This window comes from Felis catus, chromosome B2 (assembly GCF_018350175.1).
Source record: "Felis catus isolate Fca126 chromosome B2, F.catus_Fca126_mat1.0, whole genome shotgun sequence".
NCBI lineage: Eukaryota > Metazoa > Chordata > Mammalia > Carnivora > Felidae > Felis > Felis catus.
In genome coordinates, this window is record NC_058372.1 from 122,810,204 (window position 1) to 122,829,212 (window position 19,009).

Below are 19,009 nucleotides of genomic sequence, written 5' to 3' on the forward strand. Positions count from 1 at the left end.
ATAGCAGCTACACCGATGAGTATAACAACATAATGTATAGAGATGTTGAATCACTGTTGTACAACTGAAAGTAATGTAACATTGCGTGTCAACCGTACTCAAAAACAAAAACAAAACTGTCTTAAAATTACACCAAATTTTTTGCACAGGTCTATAAAAACTAAGACATTTAAGAATGTATTTTACCTCATAATAACCCAATCTCAATGAATGAATACATAAAATGAATCCCTCAACAAACTTCCCACTTCAAGTAGCAATTTTCACCTCTTGATAAGTGATAAAAGACAGAAGTTCCCACCTCCTCCCCAAACACCCACCTCTCTGCAAACCTGTGATTGTTAAAAAAAAAAAAAAAAAAAAAATGACTTGCAGCATTTAGATGTGTACGATGTGAAATATGTTCATAAAAATAAAACACTACATTGGAGTCCTATATGCTGACGTAGGTAACATGTTTTAAATATATGGAAAACTTCTTAAATTGTCAAAATTCAAGCACTCCTTACTTGTTCACTCAAAATATTGCTACCTAGATTTAAAAAATATGTATTTTCACTTTTCTTCTATCTTTGGCATCTGCTCACATAGACACTTCTGAACACCAAAAGCATTAACTTAGGGCTAGAAAAATAGGAAAGATATGTGGGCCACAAATAAGTTGTACTTAAATCATAAGTACTATTACTCAAAAGACCATATATAAAACGTGTCCCTCGGAAACTGGCGTTTCTAGGCAAAGGCGTGGAAGAATTTTTTTTCTATGAAGGAGACGGCAGCCAATTAAATTCCCCCGTCGTAAAAGAAAATCTTTCACTGATAGTCACATGAGTTGTAGATTAATTGTTAGAAACCAGTTCACTAGTTAACCTGCTCAGGTAATGAAACGCTAGTTTGCAGTTCACTCATATCCGAAAGAGTTGATCATATGCAGATTCTAGAAAACGGTTCTTTTGTTTATGTTTGTTTGACTATAAACTGGCTTGCGTGAACTTTCTGGAACATTTTTTTCTTTTTTCAAAAGCAGTTACTTTGTGGGTATTAGGCACCAAACCATTTATACTGTAATGAGAACGCTGCCCTTCCGCTGCCCTCAGTTGGGGAGGGGCCCAACCCAGAGCATGCAGCCCATCAAGTTTGATAAAACAATTACAAAGACATCTCGTAGCCACCCCTTCCTCGGCCCAAATCAAAATAATGATTGCCCAATCTTTCAAACACATTAAGACAAAATAAACCACCCTACAGGAAGTAGCATGACTTCAAAGTAAACAAGTTCAAGACACCTTGTCAGACTTAACCTCAGGTATTTGGCTGAAAGGATTAAGTCATTAGACTTTAGATGCCCAAACTCCTCCTAGCAGTGCAGACACACTTCCAAAGATTGGTACAGGTTTTCTGGAACTTTCATATTAAAATAAGCGTATCAGGTAAATCAAAAGGTCTTTTCTTTTTTAAAAAAGGTCTTTTTGGAGGGACAGGAGAGTGTCACATTTAGGGAAACGATCGTTTCCGGTTATGTGTGTATAGAAAACGCATTGCAATTAGGAAGCCTGCCATGTGAATTCTTTTTAAAATAAGAAACTGCCTCATCGCCTCCATCCCAAGTGGAAGGTACTAGAAACGGTTTGCCGACCTAGAAGAGACTAGGGGAGAGGCGAGAATCTGCAAGTCAGTTTCTTAAGAAAAAGCTATTAAGAGTGGAAACGTCGTCTTCATACAAGATGGGGCTGGGGGAAGAAACTTTCGGCTTGTCTTGGAGATGTGAGCACCTGTCCCCGAGCGTTAATGTGGACGTCGGGGGCGGGGGTCGATGTGACCACCTGAGCCGACGTTCCTTCTACCTTGGGTGGGTGCATGGACCGCATAAAAACATGAACTCTGGGGGCGCTTTCATGTCAACAAAGGTACGAGTCCGACTATCCCGCACACGCAGGCCCCACCTTCCAGCAGCCAGCCCTGGCCCTCCCCACCCCGCGACCTCAGTCTGCCCGGGAGCGGGTCGCAACTGCGGACCCTGGGGCGGGGGCGGCCGCCGCTCGCCGCCGCGGGACCCTCGCGCCGGCGCTCGGCGGCGCCACCGGCGCCTGCGACCCCGACAGCCGGTGCGACCAGGGAAGGCGGGAGGGGTGCCAGAAACGGATAATCCTGTCGGTCGCACCTGGCAGAGGATTTTCCGGCTGGCTGTTTGGTTTGGGAGATACGATTTCCCCATTCAACTGAATGAGAGCCGAGTCGGCAGGTGGGAGGGGAGCGGCCAGCGTTTTCCCAGTTCCTCCTCCCGCCCGCGCTCGCTGGCGAGTTTCCACCTGTTGTGGGAAAGTCGAGGTGGAGCGTGAGAGGGGCGACCGGAACTGGGGCCGGCGGCGCTCGGGCACCGCGGGCCCGGGCGGCCGACGCGCGGCGGAGGGCGGAGGGCAGACGCGCTCCGAGCCCGGGTGCGCGGCGCGCTGGACCGGTCGTTCCGGGCCGCGGCCGGGAGGGGGAGGAGACCGCCGGCGCCCGGCGCGCGCCCACCCATCCCGCCGGCCGCCCCCCGCCCGCGGGACCCCCGCCTGCCCCCAGCCGTGCAGTCACCTGTTTCGCTCCGCACAGCGCCGTCGCCGCCCCTGTGGCTGTCGCCGCCAGCTCCTAGCTCCGCCATGGTGCTCCGATGACGCGCCAGGAGAGCCGCTCCGCCCTCTTCCTCGGCCTCGCTCCCGCCGGCCCCCCGCCTCCGGGGCCCGCGGCCCAGACAGGTGAGCGCCGTCTGGGGAGGGCGGAGGGTGGAGAGCAGAGGGAGGAGGGACCGGGAGCCGGCGCGCGACAAGCGGCTTGGGTCAGGCGCGCGGGCGCGCCCCCTCGCGGACAGGTGCGGCGTGGCAGCCGCTCCGACGGGCACTACTGGGTGTCCGCAGAGAGAGCGGCGGCCGGAGCCAGGCACCTGGCCCGGAGCTTCTGCCTGCCGCTGAGACCGCTGCCGGCTCCTCGAGGTCTGCAGGGGGGTCGACGACACTCAGTGGCGCACGCGACTGGGACGGTCTGAGGACCAGCCCAGGCGAGGCGAGGGCAGCTGGACGCTCTGTTCCCCTCTGAAGTCTGAAGCTCAGTTTTGACTTCGCCAGGGCTTTAGCTCATGGTGACAACTACAAGAATATAATGCCACGTGGAAAGCCGAAGTACACGGGCCAGATTCCACGCCGGTTCCGGTTTCTATCTGCTTTTTACGACGCCACTATCTTTTCACCAGACCTTTGTATCTGATGAGCCCCAGGGCACACAACTTAGGGATACTTGTGCCCAGTGATGTGGCTTCTTATTCTTGATTTCCGAGTAATAACTACCGCGTGACTTCTGGCTTGCTCGGGAAGACCAGGGAAAAAAGCAATAGGCAACAACATTTTTTTTTTTTTTAAAGAAACAGATTATTAGCCGAGGAGAAACCAATTTCTGCGCTATGAGGCAAATAAAGGATAAGTAACCAAATGCTGGGTGGGGGCGGGGGAGTAGCTTGCATAAATGGAAACATAAGGAACAAAATTGAGCAGCGACCAGTTCTGCCTGGCTGCACAGAAATGCACTCCCACAGTACAGTCTCTGTTGGTCGAACATAACCAGCAAGTTCCCAGCAATTTAAATCCCTTTCAAGGACTTCAGCAGAATCCATTGGAGGCCCAAGAGAGTCTGGGAACAGTGTTGGAGTTCTTACTAGAATGACAGTTCTCACCATCCTTGGGTAAAAACCCACCATTCAGCTCAGAAGTAGCCTGTTTTTATTTGGTTTACTGGTTCTCCGGGTAGGTGGGGGTTTTGCTTACATAAGGGACACTGATGCCATGGTCTGGCATAGTGATCCATTACTATGGATTTTTCCCTTAGTGCCATTTCTTTATTTCTACTGATCATTTAGCTATGTGATCTTCCTAAATCATGTTCACACAACTCTTACCAGATGTCTAATCAACAAAAATAAAGTACCAGGTGGGTGGAGGCAGTGGTAGACCTCAGCTTGGATCTTAGCAAAGATATTTTTTACTACACGAAGTCATCAGAGTTTGAGACACTTTCCTGTGAACATCAGAAAGATACTTACTTGAATCTAAAGAGTTGAACTCTGGAAGACCATTGATTTACTACCTACTCAAGTAAGCCAGTGAATTCTTTCTTTGATATACCTCCTATCCCCTCCCTCCCCACTGAAGCAAGACTTATTGGTGTGTGTGTGGGGGGGGGGGGGGTGTGTGGTTTTATTGGGATATGTGCTTATCTCTTTGTGCATACTTTTGTTAATTTATGTTTCGGTCTGTCAGTTACACAAAAATTAGTGCTATAAGAAACACACCCAAATCTTACACTTAGGCCCTGAATACACTATGTGTTTCAAACTTAGTGCGGTGTCTGTAACAGGGTGGTCTGCTGCATGAAAATGCAGTAAGGGATGACATCTGTTAAATGCCACACACCACCACGTTGTACTTTGTGCTGTACTTTACTTAGAATAGAGAAGCCATCTGTCTTGAGTCTCGACACCCATCTCAGAATCTCTTGGAATAATCAAGGTTCCCCTTTCCAGGGGAGGAGCCAGACCTCCTAATGCCATCCATCCCCCCTCCTTTCTCCTTGGAAACCTCCTTCCTCCCTCCCTTCTCCCTACTCCTAATATGCGACTCTGTTCAGGGGCTTGAACCCAACAAGTACATTTAGGGTTCTTTGATTCTGGAAATTTCTTTCCTTGACATCCCACCCTCGCAAATCTATTGTCCTACATTCTGTCCACCAAAGATAATAAATGTGTGGACTCTGGTGCCACTGTCTTATTATCATTGTTCAATCTGCTTTGTAAGCCTTTCTTGCCTGTCTATAAAACCTTTCCAGATCACAAAATCAAATTTACCTATTATTTTTTAACCCATCATTCCCCTATACTTTCTGCTGCACTAGATCCCCTGATTGTCTTCCTGTTTGGCTTACACCACTGGCTGGTTTTTCTCATTCCTCTGTGACCAGTCCTTTTGCCTCTGTTGCGGATTGCAATTCCTCATTCCTCCCAAACCATCCACAAACCTTCCTTTTCCCAACGTTTTAGGCCATAACCTTTCTGTCTCTCATAGCCCTCATTTACTATGATCTCCATCAAGGTGACTCTTACATCCAGAATATATACCCTTAACCTCAGTCCTGACTTCCAGCAATACATTCTCAATGGTCTCTGCACATTTCTGTCATAATGCTCTGCCATTGATTCATCACCTCAAATAAGCTCCCCTTCAAACTTACCTGTTTTTGAATTCTTCTCTTACTGACATAGCTTCAATCTGTTCTTTCCTCTCCCTTGTCATCACTGCCCAAATCATAGTTCCCAAATCTTGTGAATGTATGGTTTTAATTGAATGTATGGCTCTCAATTCCTACTGCTGTAACTGCTACTAGACCTTCATTCACATCTAAAACAATCTCTGAAATGCTCTGTCCAATTTCTGTTCTAATTACCCCAACACACCTTCACTGGATTCATCTTCCAGGAGAGACAGAAAGAGAGAGGGAGACACAGAATGCGGAGCAGGCTCCAGGCTCCGAGCTCTCAGCACAGAGCCCAACATGGGGCTTGAACTCATGGACCATGAGATCATGACCTGAGCCAAAGTCGGATGGATGCTTAACCTAGTGAGCCACCCAGACGCCCCTCCCATTTCTACGTAATTAAATACCGACTCCACTTCCTTTCCTGACCATCATCCCCATCATCACCCTGAGCTCTCCCCTTCCACTTTATATTTCTAGAACTCATATTTCCAGCCAAGTATAAATTAAGAGGAGTTAAAATTTTGGTGTGCTCTAACGTAATATAAAAGTTGTTCGCTTTCTCCGGAACATCTTGCACATCCCTGCTTCCAGCCTTTGTTCCTGGAACTTTCTACCCCGATTGACTTCCCTGGTCCTGACTTACTGAATTCCTTCTTTCCAACGCCCAGGTTGAGGTGTCCCTCTTCAGTAAAGCCCGTTCCACCTGCCCTGGCTCCTGGTCAGCTTGTCCTCTGAAGGTCTCCAGGTTTTTGTGGGCTTGCATTCATCTACCCTTTAACATGGACTAAGTGTGATTTGTTATTGCAAATTTGTCTCTTCGGTCTGATACGAATTACTTGGTGGCAAGGACTTTGTCTTCTGTTTCTCTGTAGGGTGTTTCTAATGTCTGAAGCCACCAATTATTTTATTTGTTTACAACTTACAGATGTCCTTGATGACATAATGCATACTGCATGCGTTCTGAACTTGATAGGCATCATGTAGATCTCTCCTCCTGCTGCTGCTACATTGCCTCACACGTAGTAGGCATTCCAGTGGTTTAAATAATTCCCCCTCGCCAGACTGTTTTATGGAATGGCTTAGGAATGAATGAAACAAAATGTGCAATGACAGAACTTGGAGCAAGAGATCAAAATATGGTTCAAAAGAAACATGGGCTCTACTTTTCCCAACAAATTCTGGTTTTATTTCTTGTATGAGACTACCACCACCCGTGCATAACTGTTCAGTTACAAACCATCGTTTCAGGCACAGCTCTGGGTCTCACTTCTCTGGAAGCTTTTCTTGGCCCCCCCACCCCCACCCCTTGGCAGTCAGATGTAACTATAGTACTTACTATGTGTGCTGGTTGTTTTGTTTTACATGTTCCACCTCTGACAGTGAACTTCACAGGGCAAGAACTGTGTCTTGTTCATGCACCCCAGTATGTAGTACCCAATAAGTATTTAATAAATACTTTTGAATGAATGGTAAGAAATAACAGCAGCAGGCAGCGTCTGATTGCTTACTCTCTGCTAGGCATTACACTAAGCATCTTACCGGCACTATTTAAATCTTACAAACCCTATGAGGAAGGTACATCATTTTCCCTATTTCAAATGAGGAAGATGAGTCTCGAAGAGTTAATTTGCCCAAGGTCAAAGGTAAGTGATGATTGTGCTCCAGGCCTACGTGTCTAGCCTCCTGCTACGTTACATGAACGATGAATAGTAACCATCTTACTACCATCTCTGTGGAAAGAGGCTCTCCCATTTCTCTCTCCAGGTGTCTCTTGGAGTAAGGAGGTGGGATTTGGTAGTGTTAAAACATTTTGCAGAACTTTTTTAAAGGATCTGCGGGCCTTACGCAGATCGATAAAAACAGTCTGTCTGTGGTGGTGGCATCAGTGTTTTTAAAAAAGCATCCCAGTCATTTTATTGTGAAGCTGGGTTGAGAATCTCTGGCCCAGATTGATGCCAAATGCCTTTCAAGTGAAACCTTTAATGAAACTTGGGCCATAGTGGAACTGCCTTCTTTTGTGACCAAGGCCCAAAATTCTGACGAAAACCTAATGATGTTGGCCTAGGAATGTCTTATGAACCATGTAGGGATAGAGGAACACTTGCCCACAAAAACAGGGTGGGAGGAAGATACCAAGGAAAGACCATATTGATAAAGAATTGGTTGAAGATGAGTAGCTTGATGCTATATACAATCTTTTTTTAAATGTTTAGTTATTTTGAGAAAGAGAGAGAGGGAGAGAAGGAATCCCACGGGGCACAATGTCACAAACCACAATGTGAGATCATGACCCGAGCCAAAACCAAGAGTCGGATGGTTTAACCAACTGAGCCACCCGGGCACTCCTTGATCCAATATGCAACCTAAAAGAAGCACCGAAGCATTAGAATTGGGGATATGGACTGTGGCTTAATTAAGAATTATACTGTGTCTCAGGATGAGTGAAATGACCTATCACTTAATTTATATCTCCCTTCCTTTGAAATTTCCCCACAGGATACAAGAGGCAACTATCTGTCCTTGGGATTGGGCTGTAAAAAAAGATGCAGCTATGCTGTTACAAGTATCAAATGAGAAAATAACGGTGAGAACTTTCTGTGCAGTCTAAAGCAATATAAGATATATTGGACCTTGATTTTCACATAGAAATAAAGATGACTCTTGTTTTGTCAAAGACCGTTATATACGTATGGGTCAAGTCATGATACGTGAAGCTCTATGTTATTTCTATCTTGCATAATAAACAGGTAGGTTCCTCTGTATCTAAGAGGTGTGTTTATCTCATCCATCTATCTAGGAGTTTCAGACTTCACCCTGTTAATATGGGCAGGCTGAGAAAATGGAATATTCACCTTAAAATAGAAACAGTTCCCTGAAATATGAGAACTAAAACTAAGGAGACAGAAAATGCAGGGTGTTCTCCACTGGGATGCCATCTGCAGACCCTCTGAGGTATACAATAGTCATTCAAGAGAACCTGGAGCCTTGAGAAAAACACAGGGACTTTCTTTTATATAAATTCTTTTGGTCTTCCTCCTCTCTCTTACCACCCTGTGGCCCTGAGGGACAACTTGCATATCAATTTTGTTCTTTGATTACGTGAACAGAAGACAGATTCTATTTAATATTAGAGCAGGAGAAACAACCAGAGATTTGACACAGCGGTTTGTCTAGTTTGTCAAAACAAAATAAGAATTCCTTAGAATTTATCAAACAGTATGTGAAGAGTCTTTTTATTTACTAGAGTAAATATGACACAATGGATAGCTTTAGAACAAGCTAACATTACTATGGTTCAGGCATGTGCAACTGGTACAGTTCAGTAGTACATAAACGACTCGAAGGTACTAGGGGCCAGAAACTTAAATTACAAAATATAGTCGATATTACAATTAATACAGATATAGGTAAGTAAAAACCATTGCTTGCAGATTCTGCACACTTAAAAAAAAACACATAAACTTTATACAATAACTGAAATTATGCATTTCTACTCAGAGTATCTTACAAACACACATAAGCCTACAAAGTCATGGTCACATTTTGGTTTTGTTCCAGTGATGCACAATCCCATGAAATGTTCTGTTTCGTGTGAAATAAACATTGGGCTGAGGTGCAACAGGTGCCGAGTTAAAAATATCTCCATAAAAATGTTTAGACTAAAATAGTCCTCAGCATCCTAATGTGTAGGATTATTTTTGGAGAGTCCTTACAAAGAGTCCTTATGAATTCTAGAAATAGAAGCAGTTCAGTGTATTTTGTCTTTTTTTTCTTTTTTAACACGAGTAAACAAATACTGGATTTAAAGTGCAGCTTCTTTCTCCTCTCCCTCCCCCAAGAAGATCCGTTCCGTATTGCTGGAGTCTCCACGGAAGGTTGGAAACAAACTGAGCGACGGTCAAGTCTGTTTGTCTCGAAAGTCAGTGATGGCCTTCCACAGCGTGCAGAGTATTCCTCCCCTGGTTAGAGACACAAGGACATGATGAAGACGACACCCTATTTGGAAGACTGCCCTTGATACAGAATAGTGATTCTTAGCCTCTAGCTGTTCTGATCAGAACATGAAGATCCAAAGTCTTCCCAGTCATCGTGTATTCTTTTTGTACCTATTTTTTCGTCAGCCCTACGTGCCTTTCCTTTCCGCCTCCACAAACTAGCAGGTCCTAAAGCATCATTTTATTTTAAAAATTTTTCAATGTTTATTTTTGAGAGAGAGAGAGAGCGAGAGCTGGGGAGGGGCAGAGAGAGAGAGGGAGACACAGAATCTGAAGCAGGCTCCAGTCTCCAAGCTGTCAGCACAGAGCCCACTGTAGGGCTTGAACCTACGAGCCGTTCATGACCTGAGCTAAAGTGAGACACTGAACCGACTGAGCCACCCAGGCGCCCCATCCCAAAGCATCATTTTAGATTTCTAGCAGTCCTGGAATGCGTCTTTACACATATGCTTGGCCTGACAGAAAAAACTATCTTAAGAAACCCTATCAGGTTATACAGGGCATGTGGATGGCAAATCAGCACCTATCCTAATATTTCTAATAGGTATGGCACAATCACGAACTAAATTAGAGCATTTGTGAAAAGCAGCTTTAAAAGAACCTCATGGTCTCAGTCTGCTGTATTATCAAGAAATTCTTTTAGTTGACTTCCATTTACTAATACAGAAATACTGGTTATAAGAGTGCCCAGTAAGAGCCTGGTCCAATGGACACAGTTTACCCGGAGCAGGTGAGAACCGGAGAGCGGAGCTCAAGTTCCCTCAGCTGGTTAGAGCTGGCGAGGGGCCCAGCAGGGACAGGAGCCCAGACTTCCCTGCCCAGGGCACTTTCTCCATTATGAAAAAAGAATAGAGAAGTGGTACCTTAGTCTCAGGCATTTTAAATCATCACGTGTAACATAGTAGAGAACATCCTCTAGTGAATAATCCTCAGCCAGAAACTGTGGAGAAGGTAGAATATGCACAAATGTCAGATGTTTTGCACCCCAATATAGACATTGGCAATCATTTAAAAGTAAACCTAAAAGGGAATCTACTAAAAAACATAATCTTCTGGAATTATTAGGGAAAAGTACTGCCCCCACCCCGTTATAAAATAATTACAAAGAAATACATCAGTATGACTTCCGAGTGCGTAAAGATGAAATGCAACACAATTTTGGAATGGCCTTTTAATGAGTAGATAAAACTCATTTGTAATTACATCTGCTGCTTATAAGAGAAGGTTTGTATTTTAGAGGTTTGTTGCTGTGTTTATTTTTCTCAAGTGGATAAAAAGTGTTCCTGGAAAGGTATTGTTTATACTTAATTTCTGAACTTATTTTTCACAGCTAATAAAAGGTATTTTCTAATAATTACTATATAATCAGAGTCCTGAATTTAAACTGAAGCTTTAATTTTTAATTTAAAAAGGTGGGCAATGATTTAGTGGATCATCAGTTACTATTCCTTAATTGTGATTTGAGTTTTAGCTCCAGGAATAAATATTTTGGACAACTTGAATGGACGCATGATTCCCCAGAAGCAAGAGAATTATTTAAATTTATTTAGCAGTAGCTTGTTCAATGCAGATTTCCAAGGAAACTCTAAATTTTATCTGGTAAATCAATAACTTATCAAGTAAAGAGAAAAGATATCTTTATTCTTAGTTATTTAAAAAAATTAAATAGAAAGCTAAAGTTTTAATGTAATATTGTATTGGGGCCCTTTCTATAAAAAAATATAACTTCTTATTGTGTGTATGTGCATATACGTGTATGTCTGTGTGTATGTGTATATACATGTATGTAATCTTAAAATGTAAGCGCTATTCATGCTGATTACCAAAGTCTGTAAGGAGCAGACGGGAATTAGGTTATTATAGATATAATATGGTTTAAATTTTTTTTTTCAACGTTTATTTATTTTTGGGACAGAGAGAGACAGAGCATGAACGGGGGAGGGGCAGAGAGAGAGGGAGACACAGAATCGGAAACAGGCTCCAGGCTCTGAGCCATCAGCTCAGAGCCTGACGCGGGGCTCGAACTCACGGACCGCGAGATCGTGACCTGGCTGAAGTCGGACGCTTAACCGACTGCGCCACCCAGGCGCCCCTAGATATAATATGGTTTAGAGGGAAAGTGTTTGTTCCTGACACAGGTTGACTGCCTAGATTTATTTTATTAAGCATCAATATAGAGCTACTGCCCGGCAGAGTCTAACAATGTTGCAAGAGAATTAAAAAGTTAAACAAAAGAGAGAATTAGAAACTTGAAGATTTTAGTTTTGTCTTGATTTTTCCATTCGTCCTTATTTTCAATTCAAAAATATAAAAACCCTTAGGGGTCCTAGACCACAGAGCTTTTGCCTGCCTCCCTGTCTTTGCACATACTGTGTGCCTACCCCCGAAAGATTTTCCCTTCTCACCTGCCCCTCCCCCAATATACATACAGACAGCCTGGTTTCTTCCTACATACTCCTTTAGACTTGAGCTCATTCATCACCTCCTAAGAGAACATTTCTCAACCTCTCCCTCTCTCTGTCTCCTAACTCCTGATAACCTTTCCTGCATAGAGTTTACCAGGGTATCCTTACGCTTTATCTGTGGAATTATTTGATTTCCATCTGCGGATGCTAGCCTGTAAGCCGCAGGAGGGCAGGCCTGGGCCTGAGTTGCTCACCAGGGTTCATGCCCCATGCCTCGCACGCGGTAGGCATTCAACATTATGAAGCAAAAGAAAAGCTTGTCCCACAGGCGGTTTTCTTTACCCGACTTATAGTGTCTTCATCAGCTCCCTTTTCTCTCAGCCATTCAGCAAGTTCAGACTCTTCAGCATTTGTGCCCAGAGAATCCCGGTGACACACAGGCACTCCAGGAATATCTAGGACAGAATTAGCGAGGGAGGGACATTCTTAGCTGCTCTTAACAGAGGTCATCTGAGACCCTCCCACCACTCAAGAGACATTTATTAATACTTTAAAAGATTTTGCTCAGAGTATAATAGAATTGAGATTGGCAGGATACGTGGTAATATAAACAAATTCTTAAAGACTACTAATAAATGGAGAGGCAGAAGCAATAATGTAATGATACCCCACCTCATACTTTCATATCAAGTTTATTTTCTTAGAATAAACTCATTGCACCAAAATTGTACTGTGTGTTTTTCATGCAACAAACATGAGCATAGTTAGTAGAGAACCACATAATTACATAATGGTCTCTTTTTTCACTAGTTGCAACAATATGGAAAAAAAAAAGCATAGAATATACAAGATACAAATGCAAAAATGACAAAAATAGTATTATTTTTATTCTAGTAATCTCATTGCAAAAATTTTAAAAAGAAATAAAGACCAAAGAAGCAGAGAGCCCTATTTACCTCAAATAATCTCAGGAAAACATAACCACGAATCATTATTTGAAATTAAGGCATATCAAAATTACAGTTTGCTACAATTAAGAATTGGACATTTTTAAAAAGCAATTTCTGCTTGTAGCTGTGGTACAAGTGACAGGCGCCAATTAAGCCATGAAATAAAACTGCCCATTGGCTTTCTCAGCTTTTTGTGGCCGCCTGGTATAACGGGGTGACTTTAACATTTTCTGTTATTCACCTATTGGTTGGGACTTAAGCTTCAGGTGTTTAATTTCGTGGTCTTTTTCTTCAATAGCTTGATGAAGGAGTGCTTGTAATTCTTTCTCTTTCTGAACCAATTCTTCCAGTAATCTGAAAAATAAAATTATATATATATATTTTTAATTTGTTGACATTTATTTATTTTTGAGAGGGAGAGAGAGCATGCGCAGGGGAGAAGCGAAGCAGGCTCCGGGCTCTGAGTGTCAGCACAGAGCTGGACGCGGGGCTCAAACTCGTGAACCGTGAGATCATGACCTGAGCTGAAGTCAGACACGTAACCGACTGAGCCACCCAGGCACCCCATGAAAGAGAAAATTCTATCAGTTGACAGGATAATAAAGCTGGAGTAGCCAGAGTGACCTTCTAGATCTAGATATGGGCTTTTCAAGCTATGAGGAACACAGACACCCCTGGGATTTTATTGAAATGCAGATCCTGTTCCAGTAGTTCTTGGGGTAGGTCTGAGATTCTGCATTTTTTTTTAGGCTTATTTATTTTTTTAGTCATCTCTACACTCAGCGTAGGGCTCAAACTCATGACCTGGAGATTAAGAGTTGCATGCTCTTGACTGAGCCAGTCAGGTGCCCTCAGATTCTGCATTTCTTTTTTTTTTTTTTTAATTTTTTTTTTAACGTTTATTTATTTTTGAGACAGAGAGAGACAAAGCATGAATGGGGGAGGGTCAGAGAGAGGGAGACACAGAATCTGAAACAGGCTCCAGGCTCTGAGCTGTCAGCACAGAGCCCGACGCGGGGCTCGAACTCGCGGACCGCGAGATCATGACCTGAGCCGAAGTCGGCCGCTTAACTGACTGAGCCACCCAGGCGCCCCAGATTCTGCATTTCTAATGAGGTCCCAGGTGACACTCCTGTTGCTTGGCCACAGATCACCCCTCCCCCACCCTCATGTTAAAGTAGCAAAGCTCTAGAAGACTTGCACTTCCAGTCAAGAATTCAAAATCTCCACCCTGACTGCCAAAATCTTCAGAGATGTTTTATTGTTTCCTTTTATGACCATAAATGGCAAACAAATAGATATATAAAGTAAAATAAAATATATATAATATTAACAGACCTATATTTTACATGTATGACATCAAAAAAAAAGATGATGGACGATATAATAATCAATGCAAAGCAGAAGGACAGTCATTTTTTTTTAACAGGGAAAATGTGAGAACTAAACTATAGATGAGATCACCTATAGTACCTGGCATATAACAACTACTCAGTAAATGTTAACGGTTGTTGCTAGGATTGTTGTAGGCATTCCTGTCCTTCCTCTGCCTCCCAAGGAGGCCGGTGACGGGTAAAGGGATAGCTGTGTTCCTGATACATTCGGTTCTTAGTTGACACCCGATGATACATTCTCCAAAGAAACAAAGAGAAACATATTACTGATGCCATAGTTTTGCCCATGAAACGTTCACTGTGCAGTGGAGAGCCACGTGGACACCTGCTCACCATTTCTAACACCGTTCTCTGAAAAAAAATTCCAAGTTAGGAAGGGAGATGCTCTGATTTTTTAGGAAATTACCTTTGGGTGACTAGGATTCAGAATTCCAGAAAGTTAAGGTACATGGTTATTCATAAGATCATCAGGATAAATTGTGTACCCTACAGCTCTTAGCAGACTATTTGTTTTGTTTTCTGGGTAAGGAGAGACTGAAGTCAGGACCAGATGCCGGTCCAGAAGTTTGTTTCTGCTTCAGCTGACATGCTCTGAAGGCAACACAGGCCCAACTGAAAGTCAGCCCTGAGCTTCAATCCTGGCTCAGCCACACCCTTCCTGTGTGAACTTTGACAAATTACTGAGCGCCTCTCGGCTTCGGTTTTCTCATCTGTGAAAAGGAAAAGTAAAACTTCCCTAAAGAGTTACTGTGAACGTTAAATGAGACAGCAGTAGCTAACACGCCAAGGGCAGTGCCTAGCTGGCAGTGAGGGTGATTCTGTTTCCTCCTGCAGCCTCAGGCCCTGGGAAAAGAGCCCTCCCAGGGCTCACGAGGAGTTCCTTCTCCTTCCCCACAGGACACAGATGTGAGGCCCTTGGGAGAAGGGATCAGGGTAGCGTTAGGCAGCAGAAGTGGGACAAAAAGGAAAACTCTTGACAGGCAGCCAGAGAAGGTGGTTTGAGGAAGACTGGCTGTTTAAAGACAACTGCGGAGGGGCGCCTGGGTGGCTCAGCTGGGGAAGCGTCTGACTTCAGGTCATGATCTTGCAGTTCATGAGTTCGAGTCCTGCATCAGGCTCTGTACTGACAGCTCCCACCCTGGAGCCTGCTTCACATTCTGTCTCCCTCTCTGTCTGCCGCTCCCCCACTAGCGTGCACACGCTTTCTCTTTCAAAAATACATAAACATTAAAAAAATTAAAAGAAAAGACAACTGCGGAGTAAGCTGCACACAATTAGGTGGACTGAGCAGTAGGAAGCGAAATCGAGAGGAAAGCAGAGGCTCAAGGGAGAGTTTTATCTACGCCAGCAAGAGGCAAATTCGAAGAAATGGATAGCAAGCTCAGCACGAATTTTTAAGTGGGCAATTTGTTGGTTTTGTCTTCCTTGCTAATTTACATGTATGGAATAGTGATGAATATTCCGTTGTTTTTGTTTTTGCTTTTTTTTTTTTTTTTTTAAGAACACAGTGACTTTTTCTAGAATTTAACCTATGTGTGTCTGGACTAGATATTTTATTTTTACCTTTAAAAGCCAGAACCTAACATTGGAAGAAGGGCACTGACAGGCCACTTCATTTGTCCCAAATCCAGCTCTCAAAAATTACTTAAGAACATATCCAACCTAGGCCATCAGTTTTATTTTTCCTTTGCCTACAAGTTAACAGGGAAGTTCTGCAAAATTAAGGCAATTGCCTGCCCCTCTGTTCCAGAAAAGCTTGGTAAAGCCATCTGCCCTGAGGTTGATTTTTTAACTCAGATGGGTGGGGGTGGGTAATTCTGGAATCGTGTCCTAGATAAACAGTCAGCTCTGGGTGAGTTAAATTTTAGCTAACTCTGCATTATCGTCCTGCATTACTGTCCCAATAATTGCCATCAAGTGAATTATTTCCAGAACATTTTATGTAAACATATAGGGAAATATAAGTAAAATATGCATTCTAAAGCCATCCTGTTATTTTCTCCATTTGGTATTATTATCGGTGATCTAATAATCAAGAGCTGGATAAACCTGATTTACTTTGATCAGTGATTGTCCTAAATATAAGCTTAAGATTTCTTTTTTTTAAATATGAAATTTATTGTCAAATTGGTTTCCATACAACACCCAGTGCTCCTCCCAACAGGTGCCCTCCTCAAAGCCCATCACCCATTTTCCCCTCTCCCCCACCCCCCATCAACCCTCAGTTTATTCTCAGTTTTTAAGAGTCTCTTATGGTTTGCCTCCCTCCCTAACTTCTTTTCTCCCCCTTCCCCTCCCCCATGGTCTTCTGTTAAGCTTCTCAGGATACACATAAGAGTGAAAACATATGGTATCTGTCTTTCTCTGTAGGACTTATTTCACTTAGCATAACACTCTCCAGTTCCACCCACATTACTACAAAAGGCCATACTTCATTCTTTCTCATTGCCAAGTAGTATTCCATTGTGTATATAAACCACAGCTTCTTTATCCACTCATCAGTTGATGGACATTTAGGCTCTTTCCATAATTTGGCTATCGTTGAAAGTGCTGCTATGAACATTGGGGCTATGAACATTGGAGTGCATCAGCACTCCTGTATCCGTTGGGTAAATTCCCAGCAGTGCTATTGCTGGGTCATAGGGTAGATAAGCTTAAGATTTCTAACGTGAGGGCCACAACCTTTCCTAAACACTAAATCTAACATTTCCTAAATCTAACATTTCCTCTAAGTTTATTTGGCAACAGATGGACCTCTATAGACCAAGTGATCTTCAACTAAAAATTACAGACGTGATCAATCTCTCATTTCCACTGCTTAGTACTAGAACAGCTGCCCTTTTTTTTCATGCATGAGGTGATATTACTAGAAACAGAAAAAGGAGGCTCATAATCCTATAGATTTCACAGATGTAAGTGTAAATACATAGAGAACTGTGTGGGCTGTTGTGAAAAGGCAACCATGCTCCTAATGCAATGAAGAAACAGGGCAAATTGTAGCCTTTTCAGCAGAGATGGGAACACGTGGCAGGCAGGCCCTCAGCCAGCTGCTCCCCTCAGAAAAGCAGCCCTGAGGGGTCGTGGATGGCATGGTGCAAATATGGCGGACAGAGGACATGGACAGGGTGTAAGCCAGGAGAACTCTCGTCATCTAAGGAGAGAAGGAAAAGGCTGCATTCAGGACAGGCAGGTTCTATTGACATAAGCCAGGGTATATAGACAGAAGGTTTTAGGGCCAGAGAAGCAAATACACCAGCTTACTGGTAAATAATGTAGCTTTATTGCATGTATAATTCTGACCATGGGTGGAGGAGGAGTTGGGGATGGTCCAGAACAGTAAGGAGCAAACATTCCTCCTCCAGAGATCAGAGAGGGGTATTAACAACAGCTCACTCAGGATCGGACCACAGAGGATAAACTAAAAAGAAACATGACTAAAGTTAACACCTACTCTAATGGACGCAGTGTCGTGATTGGGGTGCTGTCTGACAAGAGGAGGAAATGAAGGACACTAAGGATTTTGAAGGAAGTCTCAGAGGAGGAAAGATTCAAATTCTTCCACTAAAGTAGTAATGATGCCCAGTAAGAGCTGGGTTTCAGAGGACAAGATTAAGATCTGGAAGTCAGGGAGAAAATTTCCCTTTTTTCAGAAAGATTTCGCTCTATGCAAACCATAGATGATACATATGGATTTACTTAGTCATGCAACCAAAATTTCCGTTTCTGAGTAGAGGATGAGCTTTACTATTCGTACTAAGCTTGGTATTCAAGCTTAACTTTAAAAACTTAAAACTCAAAACTAGAAATAAAATATGTTTATCTCCCTGGTGAACAACTAAGATTTTCAACTAAATATTTGAACTTCTATTGATTCACGCCCCCCCCCCCAAAAAAAGGTTTTTACTCTAAACTGTAAACCCAGAGTCAGAAAGTCAGTTGCCCACATTGTCAACTGTAGCCAGCACCAGGAAGCTATAAATCATAGACTCAGCCCCTGAACTGTGCCAACATCTGTGAAGAACAGGAAATATTTACTCTTCACTTAATCACCTTAACATGTGGATTCTATATTACCAAATTCTCAAAGAAAAATTGAAGTCCAGATATGACACAGCATATTCCAAATGAAACAGAATCCTAAATGCAATCGACTGCTCATTCTTTCAAGGTTCTGAAATGCAAAGCTTTAGCACCATTAAATGTATCTGTTCAAAAGCAGACATCTTCCTCTCCTAAAAGAACTGGATATTCCAAATCACAGGCTTTCAAGAACATGGACTTTCTGTCTTTCAGCTGTCTCTCTTGGATGATACATGCTGCTCTGATTCTGTGTCCAAGATAGTCTCTGAAGTTACAACTATTGTGAAAATCTCAGTGTACTTGGAGATAAATCAGTAATCAAAGGAATGGTGCTGAATAAGGCTTGAATTGGTAGAATACGCAGAAAATGACTTTGATTAAGGAGACTACGACAAACCGCTCTTGCTTGATCAAGAAAGGTACCAAGCCAAGTTTACGTGAATGGGACAAAGGAATCCTATTTTGTATTCTCTGTGGACCAAACTGTAAAGAAAACCTAAATGCACTTACATAAGAGTAAGGGAAAAGAAGGCCACACTCACGTGAAAATAGGACTTACCTATTAGTTTCTATTTTCATCCTTCCAAGCTGCACATTGAGTGATCGGTGAGCATTTTGGGAGTCATGGGATACAGTAGAACTGAGCGTGCTCACCCCTGAGGTAGCCACGGCATCTTCAATGACAGCATGAGGTCTTTGGACGGTTTGGTTTGAAGGCTGTTCCTCACGCTCATCTTCCGCATCCAAGTCTTCTTGATCCGCGGTATCACTCTCAGATGCGAGGCTGAAATGTGGCCTCAGTTCTGTGAGGCGTAATATCAACAACAGTGTTAATAAAATATGACTAATCCATTTCCTAAGACATGAATGTCCTCTCCCCTGCTATCAATATGGATTCCAAA

The 19,009-nt window shown here is 43.2% G+C and overlaps 2 protein-coding genes and 1 long non-coding RNA gene across 7 annotated transcripts in view; 1 reads left to right on the forward strand and 2 right to left on the reverse strand.

The window, feature by feature from the left end:
* Positions 1-2,985, reverse strand: part of MAP7 (microtubule associated protein 7) — a 178,779-nt gene extending 175,794 nt beyond the window's left edge. The window contains exon 1 of one of the 2 annotated variants that reach the window (XM_023254429.2): positions 2,578-2,985. In XM_023254429.2, coding sequence (XP_023110197.2) covers positions 2,578-2,644 — 67 coding nt within the window. In that variant the 5' untranslated portion in view covers positions 2,645-2,985. The remainder of the gene's footprint in view (positions 1-2,577) is intronic. The other variant, XM_045058102.1, reaches the window with a different exon arrangement.
* LOC111560528 lies at positions 2,915-11,532 on the forward strand. 2 transcript variants are annotated; one of them, XR_006598321.1, is made up of 3 exons: positions 2,915-4,124; positions 7,780-7,867; positions 9,123-11,532. It is a non-coding gene; the product is annotated as an uncharacterized LOC111560528 (long non-coding RNA). The 2 variants fall into 2 exon arrangements; XR_002742462.2 differs by having other exon boundaries at positions 9,126-11,532.
* Positions 8,489-19,009, reverse strand: part of MAP3K5 (mitogen-activated protein kinase kinase kinase 5) — a 204,952-nt gene continuing 194,431 nt past the window's right edge. For all 3 annotated transcript variants that reach the window (XM_023254425.2, XM_023254424.2, XM_045058101.1), the window contains exons 26-30: positions 18,667-18,910; positions 12,875-12,987; positions 12,026-12,138; positions 10,142-10,218; positions 8,489-9,242 (exon numbers count right to left, since the gene is read on the reverse strand). In XM_023254425.2, the coding sequence (XP_023110193.1) occupies positions 9,182-9,242; positions 10,142-10,218; positions 12,026-12,138; positions 12,875-12,987; positions 18,667-18,910 (608 nt within the window). In that variant the 3' untranslated portion in view covers positions 8,489-9,181. The remainder of the gene's footprint in view (positions 9,243-10,141; positions 10,219-12,025; positions 12,139-12,874; positions 12,988-18,666; positions 18,911-19,009) is intronic.